Source organism: Micromesistius poutassou (assembly GCF_964030765.1).
Source record: "Micromesistius poutassou genome assembly, chromosome: 23".
In the NCBI taxonomy this organism is placed as follows: domain Eukaryota; kingdom Metazoa; phylum Chordata; class Actinopteri; order Gadiformes; family Gadidae; genus Micromesistius; species Micromesistius poutassou.
Genome location: NC_140293.1, coordinates 8632981 through 8657351, shown reverse-complemented (window position 1 = coordinate 8657351; position 24371 = coordinate 8632981). Strand labels below are relative to the sequence as shown.

At 42.2% G+C, this 24371-nt stretch overlaps 1 protein-coding gene across 1 annotated transcript in view; it reads right to left on the bottom strand.

Moving 5' to 3' along the window:
• Positions 1-24371, bottom strand: part of dpp10 (dipeptidyl peptidase like 10) — a gene marked incomplete at its 3' end in the record, with an annotated part of 169139 nt that overhangs the window by 12206 nt on the left and 132562 nt on the right. The window contains exons 6-16 of the mRNA XM_084487092.1: positions 20883-20935; positions 20096-20177; positions 17795-17915; positions 14409-14563; positions 12061-12158; positions 11499-11622; positions 10610-10648; positions 8987-9094; positions 5953-6044; positions 4566-4613; positions 4216-4337 (exon numbers count right to left, since the gene is read on the bottom strand). Coding sequence (XP_084343218.1) covers positions 4216-4337; positions 4566-4613; positions 5953-6044; positions 8987-9094; positions 10610-10648; positions 11499-11622; positions 12061-12158; positions 14409-14563; positions 17795-17915; positions 20096-20177; positions 20883-20935 — 1042 coding nt within the window. The remainder of the gene's footprint in view (positions 1-4215; positions 4338-4565; positions 4614-5952; positions 6045-8986; positions 9095-10609; positions 10649-11498; positions 11623-12060; positions 12159-14408; positions 14564-17794; positions 17916-20095; positions 20178-20882; positions 20936-24371) is intronic.

Sequence of the window (24371 nt, the reverse complement as noted above, 5' to 3'; positions counted from 1 at the left end):
GGACTAAACTCACAGAATGAACACATGGTCGCCCTGTGAGGACACGTTTCTTTGTGTGGAAGATGCTCATGCAGGACCCTGGGGTCCAGTCAACTCCTGTGACGTGACACACGGAGCACGTCATGACAACCTGCTTCTTCTCTGTCTCTGTCACTGCTGGTCACCTCTACCACTTACCTGTGCTAGCCAGGAGAGGTGAAAGGTTAGCCGTGCTGCCTGTGGAAGAGCCCTGTGCTGTCACATTAAGTCAATTCCATTCAGCAGAGCCGGTCAGGAACCCAGGGAGAGGTTAAATAAGCTGAGGGGTGGTGAGGGGGGGGGGGGGAATAGCTTGGCTCCATGGCATCCACATGGTCACACGTCTACCCTACCACCCATCATCACACTCACACACACACACACACACACACACACACACACACACACACACACTAACACACACACACACACACACACACACACACACACACACACACAGGGACCTAGACATATGCACATAAACATTGTATTACAACATGCACACATGCACAAATGCACCCACACAGACACACCATCTCGCTAACACTACACATCCCACATACATACCCTCTCACAAACACAAAAGTACACATCAGTCACACACACACACACACACACACACACACACACACACACACACACCCCCACACACATACACACACACACACACACATACACACACAGCTCTCAGCTGGTGTTTATGAGAACACACAGCCTGAAGCCCTGAGCTCTCTCTGCTTGTCCTCTCCAATCACTAGCGTGGTTGGAGAGGGATGTCAAGCCCCTCTGCTTCTGGTGTCAGACGTCTCATCCAGACTCTGGCTGACACCTCCCCTTCACTCAACCTTTATCTACATTTTTATGAAGTACAACAAGCCATCATTAAATTTAAAAAACAAAGCCTGTGCTTGTAATACAATCCCGTTGAGGCCTATAACCTATTTGACACACAGTGACATTTTCTGAGCACTCAAAGAGCTTTAAATGTGTGTAGTGTGTGTGTGTGTGTGTGTGTGTGTGTGTGTGTGTGTGTGTGTGTGTGTGTGTTTGTGTGGGCGTCATCCACTATTCCTTTTTCCATTTAGTAGCAACATTTGAAACAACAAAGAGCAAAGTTCACAATGTCATAACTTTATTTCAGATGATGACTTATTGATTATTGTGTGCCATGCATTGCACCTCACCACAATAAACAAACACAGAATGTTCTCTGATTAACTTTAAAGGAACACTTCACCTATTTGCATTAAGTATCATTAGAAACCCAGGCATATTTTTGAATGGTCGTGCATCATTCCCTCATTTTCCCCTGAGACTAGAGAGCTCTGTAGCTACCTCTAACACTTTAAATGACGCAAAATGATGATTTTTGCGTCATTTAAAGCAGGAAGTGTAAGGCTGTAAAAAACGACAAGCACTAGTTCCTCATTTTGAAACCCGCCTATAGGGGGTGGGACCCACTGACGCTACAGAACTATTACAGATCAGTGCCAGTGGGCGGGACTTAGGGGTGTATGGTATAAACGGTATAGCGAGTACACCGGTATGAATTTGCTCTATAGTATGGATTTTGACATAACAGTGTGACCGGTGTGACTGGTAGATGAGCGTTTTCTTTTTCTTAGTATTTCTTTTACTTGACGAGCGCTAAAGAAGGTGATGATGTAGAGACACAGTCGATTATTCATAATATCATCTGGAGGCGCACACAGCTTTTGGCCCTGTTCTATAAGATATTCTAGAACACTCCGGGAGCTCCGGGGGGAGACCTGGAGCTCTATATCTAAATAATATAATATAATATATAGACATCTTTAATATAATATATAATATCACGGCCAAAAGCTGTGTGAGCCTGGATGATCTTATGAATAAACGACTGCATCGGGTTCTCCGACGTTTCTTCCCCGAATTCCTTCTCCACCATGGCCGAGATAATCCCCACTACGAGTCTTTACTTGTTGTGGAAGGACCAGAGGCGTCAGAGAACCCGACGCAGTCTTTAATTCATAATATCATCCGGAGGCGCACACAGCTTTTGGCCGTGATATTATATATTATATTTTATAAAACGGGTGGCTTAAATCAAGCGATCTGATTGGTTCCCAACTGTTTTATATTGAGCGTATACACACAGCTATGACGCCCATTCAGTTTACAGAGTTCAGTATCACTCCGCGCCTAACTTGAACTGTTGTTTATTTACATATAAAAGCAATAGCACAGTTCACTGAAGCCTAAAAACATGTTGATTGCTGGAGAGGGTGGAAATGTTGTAAAGCAATAGGCACACAGTGAGTGAACTCGATAGAAGGCTAAATTGCCGGCGAACCGATCACTTCAGTCAGTGGTATACGTTCATTATACCACAGTTAAGGGGCGTTGTTGGACAACGCCCCTTAACTGTGGTATAATGACCGTATACCACAGCCTGTCGTGATCTATTGCTTAAATATAGATACCTATATATTATATTATATTATATTATATTATTTAGATATTGAGCTCCGGGAGTCCGAAAACGGCAACAATCACTTTCTCCTCCTGCTGCGATTCGCTCTGGACTGCAGGGAATGAATGCTGATTGGCTGTTTTGTTATGTCCCTCAGGAGTGAACGCTGATTGGCTGTTATGTTACGTCCCTCAGGGAGTGAACGCTGATTGGCTTCAGAAGCATTTATATAGAAATCAAGAAGATAAATGAACATACTGTGATATAATACCATTACTGTCTATTCCTCAAATCATACTGTGATATACATTTTAGTCCATACCGTACAGCCCTAGTGGGACTTGATAAACCTGATAGGCGTAGTTCTAGATCAGTGGGAGTGGCCTGCGGAGCTGTACATTGAGGTGCATTGTGGGAGTTGTCTTCAATCCACAAGTGCCAAAAAGTCACATTTTCTCGGTCAAGAAGGCACCAAATTAGAAATTTATATGACTAGTCGACTACATTCAATGCAAGCCACTTTCAATACAGATTCATGTTTCCACTGGTGAAATGCTCCTTTAACTGATGGTTTCACTCATTTAAAGACCGCATTCTCTCCTTAGATTAGTCCGCCCTTAGCCGTTATAAATAGCAGCTTGGATAGGTTCCACATGGCATTTAATTGACCACATTAAAAGCCTGATTTGGACTTGATGACGAGAACTGGCTGGTTGATGAAACATTGATGTACACTTTCTGAGCGGCTCTTTCTAGATTGATTTCCATCGCTCACGCGCATTGCCTCCGCCGCCAGCGTGTCGGTCTAATAAATCACATAAAGTCCACATGCACCCGAGCATGGAGCTTTTTCATGGCGGGAGTAAATTGAAATAATAAACAGCAGTGTCCTCGCATTGTTTTTAATAAGGTGCTCACGGAACAATCGGGCCAATGTGAAGAATTGATACACACTCCACTAGCTAATTGCTCTGATTCTGTGCTCCTTGTTTGGAGTGAATGGAGTTTGAATGTAGCGTGGGTGACGGATTAGAACGGGCAACCCTCTGGCAACTCTCATATTGTTCGGTCTGCGGTGGGGAAATTTAACTAAACGGTTCACTGAATTACAAACAGTAAAAAGTAAAAAACAACATTATCCTAATTTGATGGAATATGCCATCCATCTAAAGTGTTTGTTGATCATTAGTATGATCATGGTGTGGGTCATGGGGATGGTCACTCAGGGCTTCCTTCCTTTAGTTGTTTTGTTGTTGGCCTTCAAAGGGCCTGCGGTGAGGGGCTGGGGTGAAGCGTGGCCCGGGGGGCCCAGAGACTGTAATGTCATTAAGGGCTGCACAGAGAACATTGAACGACTTAACTGCTCAATAATTGGGTTTAGGTAGTGGGCAGAAAGAAAATATGATTCTGATTATTAGTTAATCATTAAAAAAAAAAATCTCTCCCTCTAAAGCATTCACCAATGTAGAGGGACTTAACCTCTGCCACACATGTAGATAACATTTCTATAATGAACTGCCACAGGTTTCGACTATCAACACACACAGCAATTACTCAAATTGATGGATCTTAATGTGCTGTTAATGCACACACACTGTATTTAAATTAAGCCCTTTCATCTACTGTTACTAATTGATTCCCACGTTAGTGAGCAATTATAGTGTGGTTATGACCTTAACGAGGGGTCCTCTACTGCCCATTAGAACACAGCTTACTGACAGAACATGCAGAGTGGAGGCTCTGACCTTTACAGTGCAGGATGATGTGCTGGTTGGTGGGGCTGATGTCTGCCTCGAAGTACAGGCAGTGGGCTTTGTTGAGCTCGCACGTGAGGCAGTGCCTCGGGAACAAGCCCACGGTTTTCACACTGCGACATACAGAGGTTTCAAAATAAGAGTATGAAGTAAGAGAACACTTCAGGTTCCTTACATAATATATTAATAGCATTTAGTCATTTAAGGCAGGGCAAAATATATCCTCTAGGTAATAGAGTGGTAATAGGATGACATTTAATGTACTGCTAATGCTGTTTTGACAACAGACAGAATGATCTGAAACGCACGCCAAAACTACAAAATAATATAAATCAACTCACCTGAACAGCTGACGTCGTCGTGGCGATCCTTCAGTACTGAGAAAGTAACTGAACAATAGAAAAACAACCATGTCAACTAATACCATTACTATTTTTGAGCAGAATATTTTTTCCAAAGCTATACTTATAGCAAGTTCAGATAATTGTCAGTTAGGGGTTAGGAATCTTGCTCAAGGACGCCTAAAGGCTTAGAACATCAGCAGGTTCAAAGCCAGTACCTTCACTACAGGGAGTCAAATACCGTTTAGCGCTACTAAGCACTAAACGACCTGGTAGTGAGGAATGACTAATGAAACAGTGTTACCAACTATGCTGCAGGCAACCCTCACCCTCACCCTCAACCCTCACCCCTAACCTTCACCCCTAACCCTCAACCCTCACCCTCACCCTCAACCCTCACCCCTAACCTTCACCCCTAACCCTCAACCCTCACCCTCACCCTCAACCCTAACCCTCAACCCTCACCCCTAACCTTCACCCCTAACCCTCAACCCTCACCCTCAACCCTAACCCTCAACCCTCACCCCTAACCTTCACCCCTAACCCTCAACCCTCACCCTCACCCTCAACCCTCACCCCTAACCCTCAACCCTCACCCTCAACCCACACCCCTCACCCCTAACCCTCACCCCTAACCCTCACCCCTAACCCTCAACCCTCAACCTTCACCTCTAACCCTCAACCTCAACCCACACCCTCACCCTCAACCCACACCCCTCACCCTCACCCTCAACCCTCACCCTCAACCTCAACCCTCACCCTCACCCTCAACCCTCACCCTCAACCCACACCCCTCACCCTCACCCCTAACCATCAACCCTCACCCTCAACCTCACCCTCATCCCTCACCCTCAACCCTCACCCCTAACCCTCAACCCTCACCCCTCACCCTCAACCCTCACCCTCAACCCTCACCCCTAACCCTTAACCTCACCCCTCACCCTAACCCTAACCCTAACCCTCACCCCTAACCCTCACCCCTAACCCTCAACCCTCAACCTTCACCTCTAACCCTCAACCTCAACCCACACCCTCACCCTCAACCCACACCCCTCACCCTCACCCTCACCCCTCACCCTCAACCCACACCCCTCACCCTCACCCCTAACCATCAACCCTCACCCTCAACCTCACCCTCAACCCTCACCCTCAACCCTCACCCCTAACCCTCAACCCTCACCCCTCACCCTCAACCCTCACCCCTCACCCTCAACCCTCAACCCTCACCCCTTACCCTTAACCTCACCCTCACCCCTCACCCTAACCCTAACCCTAACCCTCACCCCTAACCCTCACCCCTCACCCCTAACACCCCCCACATGGCTAGGGACGTGACCATAAGGGTTGAGCAGTAACGACCCCTGACCCCTCGGTGGGCAGCACTTACAGGTTGTCGTTGTCTTCGTCATACGCCACGATCCTGGTCACCTCCCAGTTGCCCGAGGTCAGGTGACGAACCTCGTTCTGATCTGTTCTGAACTGGGAGGAATGGGAGGCAGCAAGGTAAGATGAATACAGGTCTGATCGTGTGACCTACAGACAGACCTGACTGTTACCGTGTGACCTACAGACCTGACTGGAGGTCTGTTACTGTGTGACCTACAGACCTGACTGGAGGTCTGTTACTGTGTGACCTGTAGACAGACCTGACTGGAGGTCTGTTACTATGTGACCTACAGACCTGACTGGAGGTCTGTTACTGTGTGACCTGTAGACAGACCTGACTGGAGGTCTGTTACTGTGTGACCTACAGACCTGACTGGAGGTCTGTTACTGTGTGACCTGTAGACAGACCTGACTGGAGGTCTGTTACTGTGTGACCTACAGACCTGACTGGAGGTCTGTTACTGTGTGACCTACAGACCTGACTGGAGGTCTGTTACTGTGTGACCTGTAGACAGACCTGACTGTAGGGCTGCCTGTTTGACACAAGTACTGCTCTGTCGTTGCTTCTGTTATGGTGTTTTACCGCTGACATTGCTGTCTCTCAACCTAATGTTATTTCTCGATGTAACCGATATCTTCTTCTTTATAAGTGGCATCTCAAAAATGTATCTTTCCTTCTCCAAAGTCACCCAGTTTGGAAGATTCATAATACTTCAAATGCAAGGGCTTAGGCTCAATCGGCATTGACTATTTAAAACTGTTGGGGTCTTTGCAAGACGTTAGTGAAGTCTATATAAAAAAAAACCCTAAAACCAGCTTCTGTAGTGCGTGGGGTTATGCTAATGATCATTAGCAAAGCATTAGCTCTGATTGGGCGCGTCATTGCAAGGTGTAGCACAGGCGGAGAACAGAGTTAAACCAGCTTGACGCAGAATGTACTGTGAACATGAAGGCCGCTCCAGAACTGAATGTGAAACCGTACATGTTTCAGCCGGAGTCAGACCTAGACTGGGGAGGCTCCACTCAGGAGAGCCCAGCAGAAAGTTAGCCAATGCAAACACTAACAATGGCATTTCATTCATCCATTTTATTTGTATTCATTCCTGCGTTACAGGTTCATAGCAATACAGGTGCTTGGTCCAGTGGTGCTGTGGCTGCCTGGGGTCAGGGTGGTTTTAGCGGCCTGTCTGGTGCTGCGGATAGGGCGTTCCCGGACATCAGGGGTGTGTACACTGAGTTCAGACCAGCCCTTTGACTGAAGCAGGATTTTTAGTTAACTCTAAAGTATATAGTAAAATGTCACTACCTCAATTTTTCATATGTCGTGAAAAATGATATTCTTCCCGGCACTGCGTATACATGGGGCTCACTGTCTCTTTATCGAAGCGGGAAACTAAGGCAGCAAATACATCCTCCTTTGCTGGACTTTCGTACAGAATTACTCATGTTTAAATTTCAACATAGACGTGAATCCAGCTGGGATCTGGCCCTCATTAAGGAAGAAACTCGACCTGAAGTTTTTATCAGACAAATACAAAAATAGGCTAGCTGTAGTGTCTCTGGGAAGCCTAACCCTCACCCGGACACAGGCATTAAATAAATTGCTGCTCAGACAGAGCTTCACCATCTACACACACCGTGGTGTTACACTATAACATCTACAGACACGGCAGTCAACCGCTGCCCAGACAGAGCTCTCCCTGTCCTCACACAGAACAGAAGTCATGGATAAAATGGGAGGGCCAGGACTAAGCCATTTTCTACGATACATCCTCTTTAACATACATTTGTTTACATGATAATCTTTCAGATTACCACTTTGAAACATGATTTCTGAAAATTACTTTACACATTATTTAACATAATTAGAATACGCCAATCAATAACCATGTATAGTGCTTAGTGAGAGTCTGAACACTTTGGATTCTGTTACTGTATATCATTAACCAAACAATGTGTGCAAATCATGAGAAACAAAATGAGGATTTGATAACTTTGCGTACCCTGGGGAACATTTTCGTTGACACAATCTATGGTTAGACAGATCTGTAGATTGCTTTTTTTTTATCATTTATTGTAAATTTCCATTTCCAATTTAAATGAATAACCAAGTAAATAATCTCTGAGAAGTCTAATAAGCAAGAGAAACAGCAGTGATACCATTATACCAAACTGGTATAAATTAATGAATAAAGGGTTAAATTCCAGGGGCGCTTTGTTTGTAGCTTTTCACCTTCCTCTCCTTGGAAATGGTTACCAGGGCCCTGGTTTGAGCTTAATGTCTTTAGTTTGTGGGTTTGTTTGTTATTTTTCCTCTGGTTTCTTAGAAAGTGGGGGGTTTTGTCATTGATGAGCTCATGGTTTCCACTGCTTTCAGGAGCTGAAAGATCACGCACTGCCAGAGCTGTGCTGTTACCGTAGTGATCAAAACCGTTAAATAGATCAGGCAGCAGCCCATAATGAGCTGGGACAGACTCTGGAGTAGTATTCACCAGTTGGAGAAGATGGATGGATGGAGCTCAAAGTCAATTCATTTCTATGATTGCTTAATTCATTCATTGATTAAGGAATATTCGATAATGAATTCATAATTGACCCAATTATTTGCGGTATACTTATACTTATACTATATTTACCTGTGGCAAGACGATAACATCTGAATATTTACTTGTGCTCTTTTGATAAAGTAAGGGATTATTGCAGATGTTACCTGTATTGCAAAGTGCTGTATACAGGTTGGACACTTATGTGTGTTATATATACAGGTAGGATCAAAACCTGTGCTTTACAAATACAGGCAGTATAGTTACCTGTGCTATATTAACACAGGCAGTATAGTTACCTGTGCTATATTAACACAGGCAGTATAGTTACCTGTGCTATATAAATACAGTACAGTTACCTGTGCTATATAAATACAGTATAGTTACCTGTGCTATATAAATACAGTACAGTTACCTGTGCTATATAAATACAGTACAGTTACCTGTGCTATATAAATACAGTACAGTTACCTGTGCTATATAAATAGTTACCTGCGTGGTGAACATGGCGATGTGGTGGAACTCTCCGCGCCCGCCCTGCTTTACAGGAACGGTGAGAAAGAAGCGGCTGGCGTCTGTGGAGAACACGGGCTCCTGGTTCTACAGGACAGCAGAACATCATCACCACCTCCTCTCTGAGGACCCCATCAATCTGCAAGCTCATGTTTTATTTACTCTTTCATATTCACGACCCTCACCCTTTCAGACAGATCTCTAGCAACATCTGGCCCGGGTCGAGCCCATCACAGCCTTTAATGTAGAAGGGGTCTGCTGATGTGTCACCCATTTATTGCACTGATTGGTTGTAGGTCTGTACTACTGCGTCCAGGGGCGTTTATGTATTCTCCTTTTGACGACTAACCCCTGAAGTTGAACTCATTTGAGGTCGGACAATGTCAGGCCACTCGTGGCTCCAAGACAGAAGCCACTACGGGGGAGGGCGATGACGTAGGGAAGGAGGTCAATGACACGTGACCGTGGTCCTATACAACTATGTGTTTCAATGCTGGTTGATAGCTGGTCAAAGCTGGGAAATGCTGGTCTTGAATATTCTGAAAGACCTCTAGAAAATGTTCAGACAACCTTCCAAAATATGTTTAGAAAACCCTGTGTATGTATTTGCCAATTATATCATTCCAAATGAATTCCAAACATCAGTATTGTATATCAGTACACATCAGCAGTGTTAACTTGTGTCAGTACAGACAGTACTGTAAGTACAGTACTGACAGATACTGTACTTAGATAAACTTGGAAAACCGGCAGAATGTATGATTATAACACTATTGACCTTAATGGACATGGTTAAGGTGTCTCATGCTCCATAGAGCTTACAAGATGAAACCATTTAGCTTGGTTCTGCTGTGTCTTCAGTACACAGTAAGCAGCTTGTATACTGTGTGGATATGGTTTCATCTGATACATCTTGTTCTGATTCTGGTTGGCCTATTAAACTCCCTCTACAAGCAGAGAGAGTGATGCGGGAGTCGTATATCTGGGTCAGCTGCACTCGCTTCATTTAAATTCTACTGGCGGAACGATTTACAGCAACCGGCGCACCCCACAGAGAATTCAGGTGAGCCTTCAACTTTTACATTTCCAGTGAAAGAAGATGAAAGACAGCCGGATTCACAAGGAGAAATAAATGCACTTTTTCTTCAATGAATGATTCCTTGGGTGTTTTATCAAATTATATTATTTTTAGGTCAAGTAATTTTCGAATAAGCATTTAATTAAAACGGGGATAAATCTTCGGCTTGGGCATGTAGTCGAGAGTGAAGTCCTTTCACCGACTTGTGTAATTCGCATAAACAAAACCTGATTAAGAAATACCTTGAGAAAATTCTTCAGTTTTGTAATTTACTGGTTATTCTATAAGTCTATAATCCGCAGCCATGGTTTTATCTTGAGTTCTTTATCTTTAGTTATATATATATATATTCAAACATTTGCTTTGTTACATAACAATGGTTAAGATGTCTCTGCATTGACTATTTTTTTATTTGAGGGACAATAGTTGGAATATAAGTAGAGATGAGAGGAGTAGCGAGTGGAGAAGAGAGGAGGAGAAGAGAATAAAAGAAGGGATGAACATTGAAAGAGAAGATCAGTTACCTGCTTGGAAAGCCAGAGCTCAGAACTCTCCTCATGTCTCTGGATAAGTAAAGACAAAATAAGAAAGAATAGTAGTTATTAGTAACACTTTTTCCTCAAAATATAACAAAAAACATTACTCAAGCAAACCAACACCCTGGAGATTTGCATTTATATTGTGGACCACAAATCCTTTTCAAATTGCATCCATCCTCTGTGTTTTTTCCAATGAACAGAAAGGACAGACGGTCTAGGTTTAATGAGTCCAGACCTGTGATAGCTGCCTCAGCTGGGCACCCCTTGTTTGGGCTTTGCCTGTCCTCGGCTTTGGAGCCAAAGGTTCGATATGGGGTCAATCCAGCACTATGAGTCCTCATGCCAGGCTCATACAGCCACACTGTGCACCAACTGGGATTAAAGCTCTTGAATTTTTTTTGTCATTGATTCTTGTGATTTCAGAGCCCTTGGTAATTCTTTGACTTATCTTAGTCTGCTATTGTGGGCTGTACGCACAGTAACCTTTTAAATCATCTGACAGTTGTTAGATGTGAACAGCTCTCCTTGGATGGATTTTATGTACATTAAAAAGCCCTGCAGTGTGAGCTTGCCACTGCCAAGTCCTTTTCAACCACAATACTTCATGAGGAGAGATTCATCAAAGACTACTAACTAAGTGTGTGTATGGAGTGTGTATGAATTATTAATCACTTTTAAACAGACAGTTATAAACAATGTAACCACACACACAACATTCCATGGATTCCATTCCATAACACACATGCACAACGCAGACATACAGGCCCACACACACACACACACACACACACACACACACACACACACACACACACACACACACACACACACATAACATGCAGACACACACACATCGTGGTGGGAGCAGGCTCACCTTGACGCAGGCGCCCGTCGTGGTGTCACACACGGTGAGGATGGAGATGTTCTGGGCTCGGTTCAACCAGCGCACACACGTCTTGGTCTTACTGATCCATTTCACCATGGTAACGTAGTGCTCCCTTTAACGACACACAGACAACAACAACACATTTCCATGGTAACATAGTGCTCTCTTTGACGACACATAATCAACCATATAACCAATAATTATAATAGTACATGATTCATACATTCAGCCTTATCCTCATATCCTACTCTTCCATAGCTTTTATTTTCTTGGTATATATTTAATGGTACATAGTAATACCAGGAACAGGATGTACTGTTCTATTGTGATCCTCAGCTCAACTCCATGATGTGGTCATTACAGTGCAGGCAAACCAACCACAACAACACCGACAAAATCTCCCATTTCCACCAAGAATACTCCAAGCATCCGGTGAAAAACAACCAAATACACACAAACAAACCGGAAAACCAACTAAAAATCAACAGCCGTCTTCAGCAAATACACTCAATATGGGTCGATAGCCGGCCTGGGCGTCCCCTCCGCTCACCGGAGTTTGAGGCTGTCCGGGGGGGTGAGTTCCTGGGTGTGGGTGGGGCCGTACAGGTTGACCACGTACAGCTTCACCAGGGGGTTGGCCTGGCCCGCCTGAACACAGAGACACACGTCACACACACTTTGAGAATAGCCCAATCTCCATCACACTGACAGCTGGGCTCATGCAGCCAAGGGAAGGGGCACATTTGAATGCGTCCTGTCATCCGTAAAACTGGATTTACGGAATGAAACGGTTCTGGGTTTGATCCCAAACGTCCGTAGTCTACCTGTAGGCCTTTCTGAGAAGAATGTTAAGCCTTATCTATCACAGCATCTGACTAAACAGATAATCTGTCAAACTGCAGTAGTGGTAACTTGTTACAAATGAATAAGCTATTAGCAAGATGACACAAAAATAGGTTACGTTCTGAGAAACTGAATAACTTCTGTTATTCATTATTCATATAATTCATGAAATTATTCATATATGCTTATCAGTGAATCTGAATTGATCCAGCTGCCCTTAAAAAAAATAAAAGCTTGAAACGGGTGTGCTATATATCACTTTTAAAACCCCATGATGGTGTTTCTTCCTTCGTGTGTCAGTGGTGGTACACGGACACCATATGTTGTTCCTTTGTTAATGGAGGTGCATGAGGGCAGAGGGTCTGAGTGGGAGGGAGATAAACGACCACGCTGTGCTAATGGAACAGGTGTTTCTTAATGACCATTGTTTACTGGAAGAGCCTGGACCAAATCGGTCCAAAGTCTGTGTGTGACTTCGACTTTAGAAATAAACAAAATCTATCATGACCCTTTTGTTCATTAATATGCACTGGGTATAAGTAAAAATGTGTTAAGTTAATTGTGTTTTTAAATCCAACAAGTACAATTAATAAAATCAGGTAGCAGTCTTCGGTTGTTCTCCCACACAAACTGTGTGACTAAAGACGGTTCTTTTTGTTGTGTTTCAGAGGTGTTATTCTGACTGTTAAACTCTTCTGGTAAAGGTCAAGAAGACAAATGTTAAGCTGCCATTTTTTGTGCTGACAAAAGATATGTTAAATATCACATAACCAAACTGGTGAACAGATGCTTCATTCAAGTAAGGGCATTTGCCTCATCAATGATAAAATGTACATCCAGCTAAAAACACAGGGTTATTAGGGTCTAGGCTGGGTCATGCCAGTGCTATCAGTAGTAATAAGTAAGGGATAATCACCGAGAGGCAGGGCAATAAACAGTTTGATATGCCCGGCTCGTGGACGGCTTACCGAGGCCGGTAACCTAACCTGCCGGGCATCGGTGGCGGCTGGTCAATAGAGGGAGCTAGGGCCCCGCCCCTTCGTGAAATATTCACTTTAGCAACTTTGAATAAACTAGGCTATTATACATACGAAATAAATCAACAAAAATATCCTTGTTTTATCCTTGTTTAATTATGTGATAGACCGTACTTGCAACTGCAAGCAACCATTTAAATGCGTCTGAATGTCAATGATTTGGGCTACGCTAGTTATTGGTCATTGGAAATAAAGCCCTCCTTCAGGTCAGGGGCGCCGGCCAAGTTGAAGTCAATGTAAGCTCGCAAACCTTTTGCTGTCTATCAAGCAGAGGCAGCTTTTCATTGGCGCAAAAAAAATCGCCATCGGGGCGCACCAGTGTGTGTCCCAGGCCAATGGTATGGCTTTTCTGTTTTTTTTATCACCACACGATTGGTTCGATTGGTTTGATTGATTCAGAAAATCAATCAAATAGACTACCTCCCTCAGCAACACTCGCGCAACACAACTACAGCAGAGAAGAGATGGATCGCTAACTAGGAAAGAGTTGTAAAAGCACTTTCCACCCATTTCAGTGGAGGAATTGGACTCCCCAAGCAATGTTATACTTAAAAGGAGCAAGTAAGTTACATATTAATTTAGTCTTTCGGCCTGTAGCATATAAACAATATAAAGCAAATGTGCCATATTTCTAACTGCATTTGAAATAGCCATTGAGACACAAAAATGGACGCTATAGGACAGTGATCATGATTTGCTTGCAAAACTATGTATCGACTGACCCTCTGATAGATTTCTGACACATTTTAGAAAAAATTTTAAACAAGGTTTATTTTTACAATGGACCTCATGTTTGAAATTTCTGTGATAGAAAAAAAAATACAAGCGGCGTATTGATCTACTATTTGATGACGCTGCGCTCAGCCAGCAGCAAGTACAACCGACAAGTCAGCGGGCAACCTGCCGGGTTAATGCCCTCCTCCCAGCCAATCAGAATCAAGCATTCTTAAACTAAGTAGAATAATACTGGTTAATACCGGTTAATACTGCATTGTTTACGGTGGTGGAGGGTATTTACCTTGGGGTAGGGGTACTGCTTGCCTCTAGGGTAGTTCATGCCGGTGAAGCGCGGCAGCACCATGTTGGGCACCATGCTGTCGTTGAGGACCAGGAAGGCGAGGCGCTCGCCGTCTGGAGACCACCAGTGGGCCACGTGTGTCTGGAGGACCTCCTCTGTAGACACAGAGCGGGGGGGCTTCATTTCACTACTGAATTGTGGTTTCCTCTCAATTTCTTTGTCCCAATTATGCATTGATCAACGTGTGCAAAAATCCCAATCAATGATGAATGAAAAGTCGTATAGGCTGGAGTTGTCAAACTGAAGGAAATCTGTGGGCTTTTTTCTGGTTAGCAACAAGTCTTTAAGTCAAGCTTCTTTCTATAGAAAAATGCTTGACCTCTGTTGGGCCTTGGATTGTTTTTTGGGCTAATGCTGGAAAAAAGGTTGGACACACCACATTATGTTTTTAATGTTTCTTGATTCGACAATAAAGAATATACATACATTTGCATAATAATGTGTGTGCCTTCGGTTCAATCTTTCTCAAACCAGTAAACAGAAAAGCGACTGCAATGCTTTTTTTTGCATGGCATTTGAGCGAATGCTCATATTAACTTTGTATCTGGGGAAGGGCGAGGGGAGGGGTTGAACTCTCACAAGTTACCGTCTTGAAAATGTATTTAATCGTGTCCCGGAGCATGATTCAGATTTTATTGAACCAATGCAGGCAATAATAAGGACATAGTGTCATACCCTGAGTATGGATTTCATTCATTGATACAATTTTAGATGTGGATGGTTAATGGTCAAAGAAAGATCTCCTTAGAAAGCAAATTTACATCACTGTAAAGAGAAAGGACGTCCTTATAGTGACAAGAAAATAAGGCTGCATGGTATAATTATAATATTTTAACATGTAATTATATATTTATATAGTTATAATTTGATTATATAGCTTATATTATATATAAGTAATTGAATGTAATCTTCATTCCATAAACCACGCCTCCTTCTACATATTTGATCAGAATACAGCTTATAACCTTATACATGGTTCTCAATACATGGTTCACAATCAAACAATCTAACAATTTATTTTGCACAAATTGAGAAAATGCGTGAATGAGAAGAATTTTCGTCATTCCTGCGAGGATAATTCGAGTCGTTTGAGCATAGGCATCAATTTCGCTGGGGACGAGTACCTACCAATTTTTGTCAAGATTAATTTTGTACCCACCATTTTAAGGAAAAAAGATACATATATATAAATAAAAAAGTTCATAGCACATATAATTCTTGAGACAGATGCCAACAAATCCACAAAAAGTCAATCCGTATAATTATCTCTTTCTATTCTGTATTATGTATTGCTATCTTGTCTTTTTTATGTCGTGACTAGATGTCCCCTCTGCAGCACCATAGTTGTGGATTATTTTTGTATGAGCTCCCAGCCTGGCTTGGACAATGAATGAGGTATTAATACCGATACTCTGGGCTCATTGGCTGGGATCCAATGATGAGGCATCAGACAATCAAGTAATATTAGCCTGAATACATAGGTAAAAAGCACCAGAGCAGGTTGCTAGAACCATGGACAGTATCAGAGCGATAACCTGTTGAACTAAATGGATGTGGCAGGCTACACCACGGGATACATCTGCAGACCACTGCCACATAAATAAAAGTAAGACACAATATTTATTGCTTACGATTTGCTGGTGCTGTGGCAAGGTCTTTCATGTTTTTTGCACTCAAGTGGTCGGCTGTCTTAACTCTTGCAATTGATGTTAGCCATAGCCACCAAGTAGCCTGACTTATTTTGCATTTTGTTTGCGTTCGTACAGTGTTGGGTATAGTGGAGATGACGATAGTGGAGTCGGTGGAGTCAGTCTCTTGTTGACACAAAGTGACTTCAAAATGGTCATTCTTTCTTTGCTTGAATTCTGGAATAATCATGGTGGGGAGTGCATGAGTTTTGGTCAGAATGACTGATGTAGATTGGATGGATGCGTGTTGTGAAATGAGAACGGCCAGCTCATGATGTGATATAGCGTTCAGCTGTGCAACAATTATTTTTTGTTTTTTCAATCTTGACGACATTTGTAGTGCTGTGTGTAGCTTAGTCATGTCATCATGTCACGTTGTCAACATTGGGTACATGGAGCAGAACATAGTGGCTCATATGTCCAATGCTTTTTGGAAACGCTTTCTTCATAAAGTGTGTCAAACATCACAGTTTTGGGTGTGCCGTCTTTCAGAACCTTTCATTACCTGCACTAAAGAGAAAAAAAGAGTGCATCCTCATTGTACCCAGCACTTCTGAAAATGCACTTCCGAATGTGTTTATATCCCAACAAAAATAGCAACTGAATACATTTTGTCCATGTGACAATTATAACAGTATATAGGCCTTAATGGCCTCATATGGGAACTGAAACTGTGTTGTAGTTTAAATGTGAACACAAACAGATTTGTTTTTCGTACTGTGTCTATCTGCAATAGAAACATGCAATTAGGAAAAAAATAAACCACAGAATCAGGTCAGTGATGCGGTTCAGCACTGTGCAAAGTTCCACCTAATATAATTAAGACAAACTTAAAGGAGGCAGGGGGTGTGGTTAGGAGGAGTTCAGGTTATTATATTATCATATTCATCTGCTGTCTAAAAGACAAAATTATAATAACTGGGTGAAAAACGTCTGGGAAGAGCTAAGCGTTGTGTTGTCCTGTGATGCTGTCATATTAATACTAGGGTCTACAAAATCTTAAAATACATATGATGCAATTTATGCAACTTTAGTTCCTAGTTCCTAGTCTTTCCTTTACAGATATATTGATGAGAACATCTGATAAATAACCATCCACAGCAAGAGAGATTTTGAAAGTATCCACTTAAAGACATTAAACAGCCCCCTGGCAGCCACATACCCTTTTGTTTTGTCTTTTACAATCAATATATCATTCATTAGTCATTAAAAAAATAATTCTCAAAATAAATTGCCCACCCCAGCTTTAGCTGGTTTCCATTTTAAGTGAGACACAGGGAGGAGTGCACCACCACCACCACGCTCTTAAACCCTCCGCTTAGCTAGACACCTCAGAGCAGACTCTTTGAAGTCGCTTAATGTTTTCCCGCTTGCAGTGAGCCAGAATCCAATTCAAGTATTCAATTCAATTCCAATACACGTTTCTTTGAGATTGGTGAAATTAAAAGCTTATGATATTCTTGTTTGATTAAGTTAAGACTTTGGAAAGCACGGCTTCTGATAGTCCTAGCACATGCCCCCTATGAACTAGCTTGTAGCTAACTAGATGTTGTGTTGCAAAGCCTTATCTTAACTTATCTTATTTAATTGGGCAGACAGGGGGGTATGACTGAGTTAGTGGCATCCGACTTTGCCTACCTTCGTACAGCCAATCAGCAATCCCGTTGAAGATGACCCCCTCTTTCCCTGAGGAGGTGAGCCGGAGCGAGTTGCTCTGGACGTCCGACTGGTAGTAGATGTTGTTTTCAAAAATATAGATCTGCATGGGGAGGCAGTTACAATGTGATCCATATCTAGTACCGCAATGCAGCGGGCTGTATTCCACTGAAATTGGTTCAGATACTTTGCAGGATTTGGGTATTTTTCTTTCCTTTTTATGAAGCCAACTTGCGGTACAGTTGGTCATTAGTCATTAGTGTCATCAAGTGGGCTCCTCTCATTGAACATGCTGTAATTGCCCTCCACCTTTAGATGAATTAGTCAAAGAGCTCAACACTGCCAGACGCTTTCACATAAAGACGCTGTTTCATGCCACGTAAGAGTGCTTTTGAGGGGCGTGTCCTCTGGCAGCACCTGAATAAGATACCAGGTGGTCGAATTGACCAGCACCATAGGATCAGCCCTGAATAAGATACCAGGTGGTTGAATTGATCAGCACCATAGGATCAGCCCTGAATAAGATACCAGGTGGTTGAATTGATCAGCACCATAGGATCAGCAGTTCCTTCCAGCAGAGGTACGAAGTTCATCTTGTGAAGCAACCACCCAATATAGCTTTTGTGCCAAATTACGTATTTCTTATACTTTATGTCTAGAAAGCCAGATGTCTTAGGCACTGTGAGTGGTATTATATTACAACTAAAATCCCCATAGATAGACCGTAACAGTCAGATAGATCCTGCCCTGAGCCTACGACGGCCATCCAGTCGACGGAGAACTGGGCAGATTGTCCAGAATAAACAACAATATTTACAGTTAAAATAAATATTGTTCTTTCATTCTTTTGATCCGATTTTCATGGCACCCACTGTGAATGTTCCAGACTTTAAATAATTGCCATCTGGAGGAAGTTACCTACTAAGGTGGATGAGGATTAAAAAAAAGGGGTTTTCAGGGAATTCGCAGAAACCGAGTAATACGACAACACCCCGCTAAGCAGGGCTCTCCAAAGAAGAGCCTTGAAGCACTGTGTTACAATGTACCGGGAGAAACCCGGCACAGACCACAATAAAGGTTTACTTTAGTTTCACAAAATGAATCATAGCATTGGCAAATTTGCTGTATCCAAAGAAAATTATCAACACAAAGGTGGGCATCACAAATGAATGTCCAACACCTTTCCTGTTTGATATGAGTGTTTGATGAGTCCCAGCTTGTGGCATTTGACATGATTTTATTTTCTATTGCAAACCATAACCACTTCCCTGAAAGGGATGTCTAAAATATTTCCAACAAGAAAACGATTTGTCAGCTTTTTGTTTGTGCCTGGGTGAAGACGATGGTGAGGGTAAGTTAAATGCAGGTGTATTTGATTAAAAATGTATAAACGTGGCCGAGATCTGCTTTGGTAATGTCCTAGCAAAAAACTAACATGCCCCTTCCATCTTCCTAAACCACCTGGATAAAAAAACTATGATGAAAAGATGTTAGAATCTCGTTCTGTTCTCCTGAACATTCTTAGCTAATAGCATGCAAGGATCTACGGTGCAACGAAACACGCACACACAACAAAACCTTACTGGCATGAACAAACAGACACACATGTGAGCACAGGCACACACTCACACACACACACACACACACACACACACACACACAGGAATCCCAAAAATAATCCCAAAATACAAAAAAAAAACAATTCTCCCATGGTTAGCATATAAAATACAAAATATTTGTATATCAAATATAAAATACATATAAAATACAAAAAGTACAGAAGTCGAACATTATGAAATAAACCATGAAATAACCATGACAGACATGAGCTGGAGAAGCTCTGCACAGAAGCTGCATTTGCATTCCTGTAAACAAGTGGACTAGCTCATAAAAAAAACACCAAAGAAGGAAAAACATTAAAAAAAACACATCAATCCGTGAAACAGACCTAGCTTAAAGCAGGTGGAGCAGAACGGGGCCCTGTGTGCTAGAGCCTGATGAGTCAGGTAGAGATGGAGGAGGAGAGTGCACTAGAGAGAGCTAGTGTGTGTGTGTGTATGTGTGTGTGCGCGTGTGTGCCCATGTGTGTGTGGATGCATATGGATTAGTGTGTGCTTGTGTGTGTATGTGTGCGTTCGAGCGTGTCTGTTTGGGCATTTTCTCTGTGGGTCCCTGTGTGTGTGGATGCATATGCATGCGTGTGTGTGTGTGTGTGTGTGTGTGTGTGTGTGTGTGTGTCTGTGTGTGTGTGTGTGTGTGTGTGCGTGTGTGTGTAGCACTCACCAGCTGTTGACCCTGAGTTCCCCAGGCAGCGTACTGCAGCACAGAGTTGACCACCTCTGGAGGGTCTAGTTCCCATACCTCACTGGAGGAGCCCAGAGAGAGAGAGAGAGAGAGAGAGAGAAAGAGAGAGAGAGAGAGAGAGACACACACACACACAGAGAATTAAAACCTCAACCATTAGCCTAGTAGTTAACAACATGGCAGCGTATGGCTTAGTGAGAATTCTTCATTAGCTTAAGAGGATTGTATACTATTTACTCATTAAGTCAATTAGGGGACATTTATACACGCAACGCACAGCTAATACAGATAGAACTTGTTATGGGCAGGTAGGGGTAAGACTTGTTGCCTGAGCAAGATGAGTTCTTAGTTATTCAGTCATTCAATTGGTTAGTTAGCTGGTCCAACAACTTGATGAAAACTGATGATAAACTACACTTAACTCTGACTTTAGAAGAGTTAAGGGACACTCTGGCCCATGACAAGGTGCTATGCAGTGACATTGCAAGACTCTTCTACAGCGCTGTCGCCGCAATGCTGCTGTAGGTGATGGTATCAGAGGTCAAACACAAACTGATCTCTGTGAGCCAGTGACAAGATAAGCTGAATACGTCCTGTCCGGAGACCAACACCCTTAGACAAATTATCTGGAAATGTTTCCAATCAAACCCGTATAATCAGTCTGCCAGCCGTTTTGAATCCAATTGGCTCTATGCTTGAATGATCAGAGAGCGAGAGAGAGAGAGAGAGAGAGAGAGAGAGAGAGAGAGAGAGAGAGATCACTAACCGTGTGTGGATGTTGTAGACGCTGTAGGACGCCACGTAGGAATGCCGGTACACCTAAAGAAATCAGAGAGAGAGAGAGAGAGCAAAAGGTGTGACTGCGACTGATAGAGTCAGAGAGAGGGAGAGAGGGCGAGGGACTACATAATGTACATTTTACTATAGAATAGAATAGAGTAGAATAGTCTTTATTGTCATTATACTCAGGTACAATGACATTTCACACAGCCTGTCCAACTGTAGGTAAATTAACATAAGAAAAAAATAGATAAATACAAATAATAGCACACAAATCTGCAGCATAATGTTTATAGATGGTATGTGTGTGCTAGTACAACTTTAACACACTACTTAAAATTTGAAAGGTTGAATGTTAATAAATCAATGCTAAATCTTTGTGTCTCTGAGGGTTTGTCAAAGTATTTATGTTTAAAAATCACGTTTTATACAGTTGAGTACTTTTCATTGTGTAACAATCTTTGGATGTTATTGTTTTGTATTCATGAAAATGTTATTGTGATCTTATTTAACTGTTTATGTGCTTTGGCAATGTAAATCTAAGTTTCCATGGCAAGAAAATGCCAATAAATCTCTTTGGATTCAGTTGAACTAGAGACGAGAGACAGAGAGAGAGAGCGAGTCAGAGATTTAGCAAGAGAGAGAGAGATAATGCATCAAAACAAAAAAGAAAGAAAGGGGGCGGTCTGCAGAATCTGTAGACAATACAATCTGCATGGATGACAGCTGGGTGATGAGATATTTTAATTCCATGCGAGGAACTCATCATGGAAGAACTCATCATGGAGGATCCCGTGTGTTAAAAGCCCACGAGAAATGAGAGAGTGCGGAGGAGAAATGGCCTGACAGCGGCACACAGAAAAGGATTGAGAGATAAAGACAGATGGGGTAAGAGATAGTGAGGGAGGGGCAGAAAGGGAGAGAGAGGACGAGAGAGTGAGGGAGGGACAGAAAGGGAGAGAGAGGACGAGAGAGTGAGGGAGGGACAGAAAAGCAGTGAGAGAGTGAGAACAATAAACTATGGCGGTGACACAAAGAGAGACCAATAAAGAGAGAAACAAAGGAATAGGGGGATTGATACAGAAAAAGATAAAGATAGATGTGCCATCTGGAACTGTAAAGACATGCAGAGCCGTGCAATTTCTGATAGTGAAACTCTAGTTTGCAAACGATTAGTGCATGTTAATTCATAGAAAGCACATGGTTATTACATAGTTAGCAAACACAAGTGTTTAGTGCCTAGTAGGCAAATGGTTGGTCGATTGCCCACTCTTAGCATGTTTAACACACAATTAGCACATGGTAAGCACATGGTTAGCCCACTGTTAGCATATATCTAGCACACACTTAATGAATGGTTAGCACATGGTTACTGGATAATGAGCACAGGTGTTTTATTTGAGATATTGAAAGTGAAATGATGTTGAACTCTTAATCCATACACTGATGACAGGGTAATTACCGGAGCTGGAGAAATATTAGGCTGAACAATATCTCCGATGGACAGCTACACTGATTGGCAGTGTCTCGGGATGGACGTGAGAAGGGTTGTGAATCAGGATTTGCTAGGATTGCATGGCTGACCAACAACTGGACCCTTCAGAAATAATTCAGCCATGAATCTCTAAGAGCAAATTGCATGATTATTGGTCAAATAAATCAAACTATGGAAACTGTTTCTTAATGCCCAAAATAATGCTTCAATGGTGTGGAAATATTTTGTATATATATAATATAGTATAAATATCATAAAGTGCACACACTCTGATCACTAGTTACCGTGACAACTTCAATCGCTCAGTGCACAGAAACCACATGTAAAATAACAACAACCTCAAAAGCATTCATCAGAGGGCGAGGGCGAGAGCAAGAGGATGAAAAAAAAAAGGAAATAAACTTCCTAAGAGACTAATGTCTTTCTCATAGAGCCATTTGAATAAATCAAACACAATGATGACAGGGTTTCAAAACCACTGCTGCTGGAACAAGGATTGTAAAGCAGGAATTAAATAAGGCCTTCTGGAACTGAGAAGGAGGCCCCGTTCCATGTCTTGATTTATGCGTAGCGGGTAAGAACGGCGGCAGGGCTTAGTCGAGTAAGCGGTGCAAATGTTCACTGGATCCCAGATTAATGTGTGATTGGAGCTCTCATAAAAATAGCTGATACAAGTCATAACCCGGTTTGGGATGGTGGCTGGTTGGGCTCTGATGGTTGTTAAAAAAGCCTGCAGTTAAAAAAATATATATATTTTATATATAATATATAATAATATAATATATATAACACCTGAGGTCTTGAGAAATAGGTTGTGGCCATCATCATAAAACAGCTTTTAATAAAAAATAAAATGTCTGTTTTGCTTGATGTCCGGCATTGAGTATTTGACATTCAATATATATATATATATATATATATATATATATATTTATAGTATTTTTCTGTGTACAAAAACTGTATCAACCTTGTATGCATTTCTTGATTGTATATAAATTAATGAATTATCCTGACTGAAAGGTTAGAAACAGTTAATGAGAAAGGACTACAGTACCAAAGGGGAATTGGCCATCCATTTGGTCCTATACAGCTTCTATACATACATAAACTGTGCAATGAAATGACATTATGTTGCTAAATCCCTAGATCCCTGGCTAGGTCATGTTATTTCTTTTTATGGTAATAAGACTAACCAACCAAGTTAACCAACACTGTGGAATTGGAATGAGTGGAATGAAAGCCAGCTATCCTATAATTAGATTAGTTGTTGTTTTTTTATGCCTCGACTGGAAGCCCAAAGCAACAGCAATTTTATATTATATTATATAATATATACGCTCAACCTCTAGTTGTAATTAAACCCATATCTATGAAGCAAGCATAATAATTGTCTCATTATAAGCTGTTTTCACACATGTCCTCCACAAATTTCGCCGCATTTGTATATCAGGAGATTCGACCCCTAGGGTGATTCACACTTGATGGTGATTCATGCTTATATGCGGACATCAATGTCGTTCAGACATCAGTAGAATCAACAGGCGGGCTTGCAAGGGGCGGGATATGATGTAGGGTCGAGGTTTGCAAGAGGTGGCATAAGTGCGGCCAGTGTCACTCTAGTTTGTTTTGGTTTGACCACAGACAGCATGGAGGCAGAGCAGTACTCATCGCGATCATCTTAAATGTTGCTGCAGCGTTGCATCCACACCATCCAAAGCATTGAGCGATGAAAGATGGAGCAAGTCTTTTAGTGTTCACCATGAATAATTCCATGAAATAAGTGCCAAAAACAGTGAAAACATTTAAATATTTTTAAACCATTCAGCGAACAAAAGGCAACAGGCTCATTATCATTTAGGGTGCCACTCAATGAGTTGCAAATGCAGACAGAAGCTTCATCAACACGCCCACTCAACTGGTATGAGAAATACATACTTTTCTACTTTCTACATATAAGGTAATTTACATTTCCTATGGAGA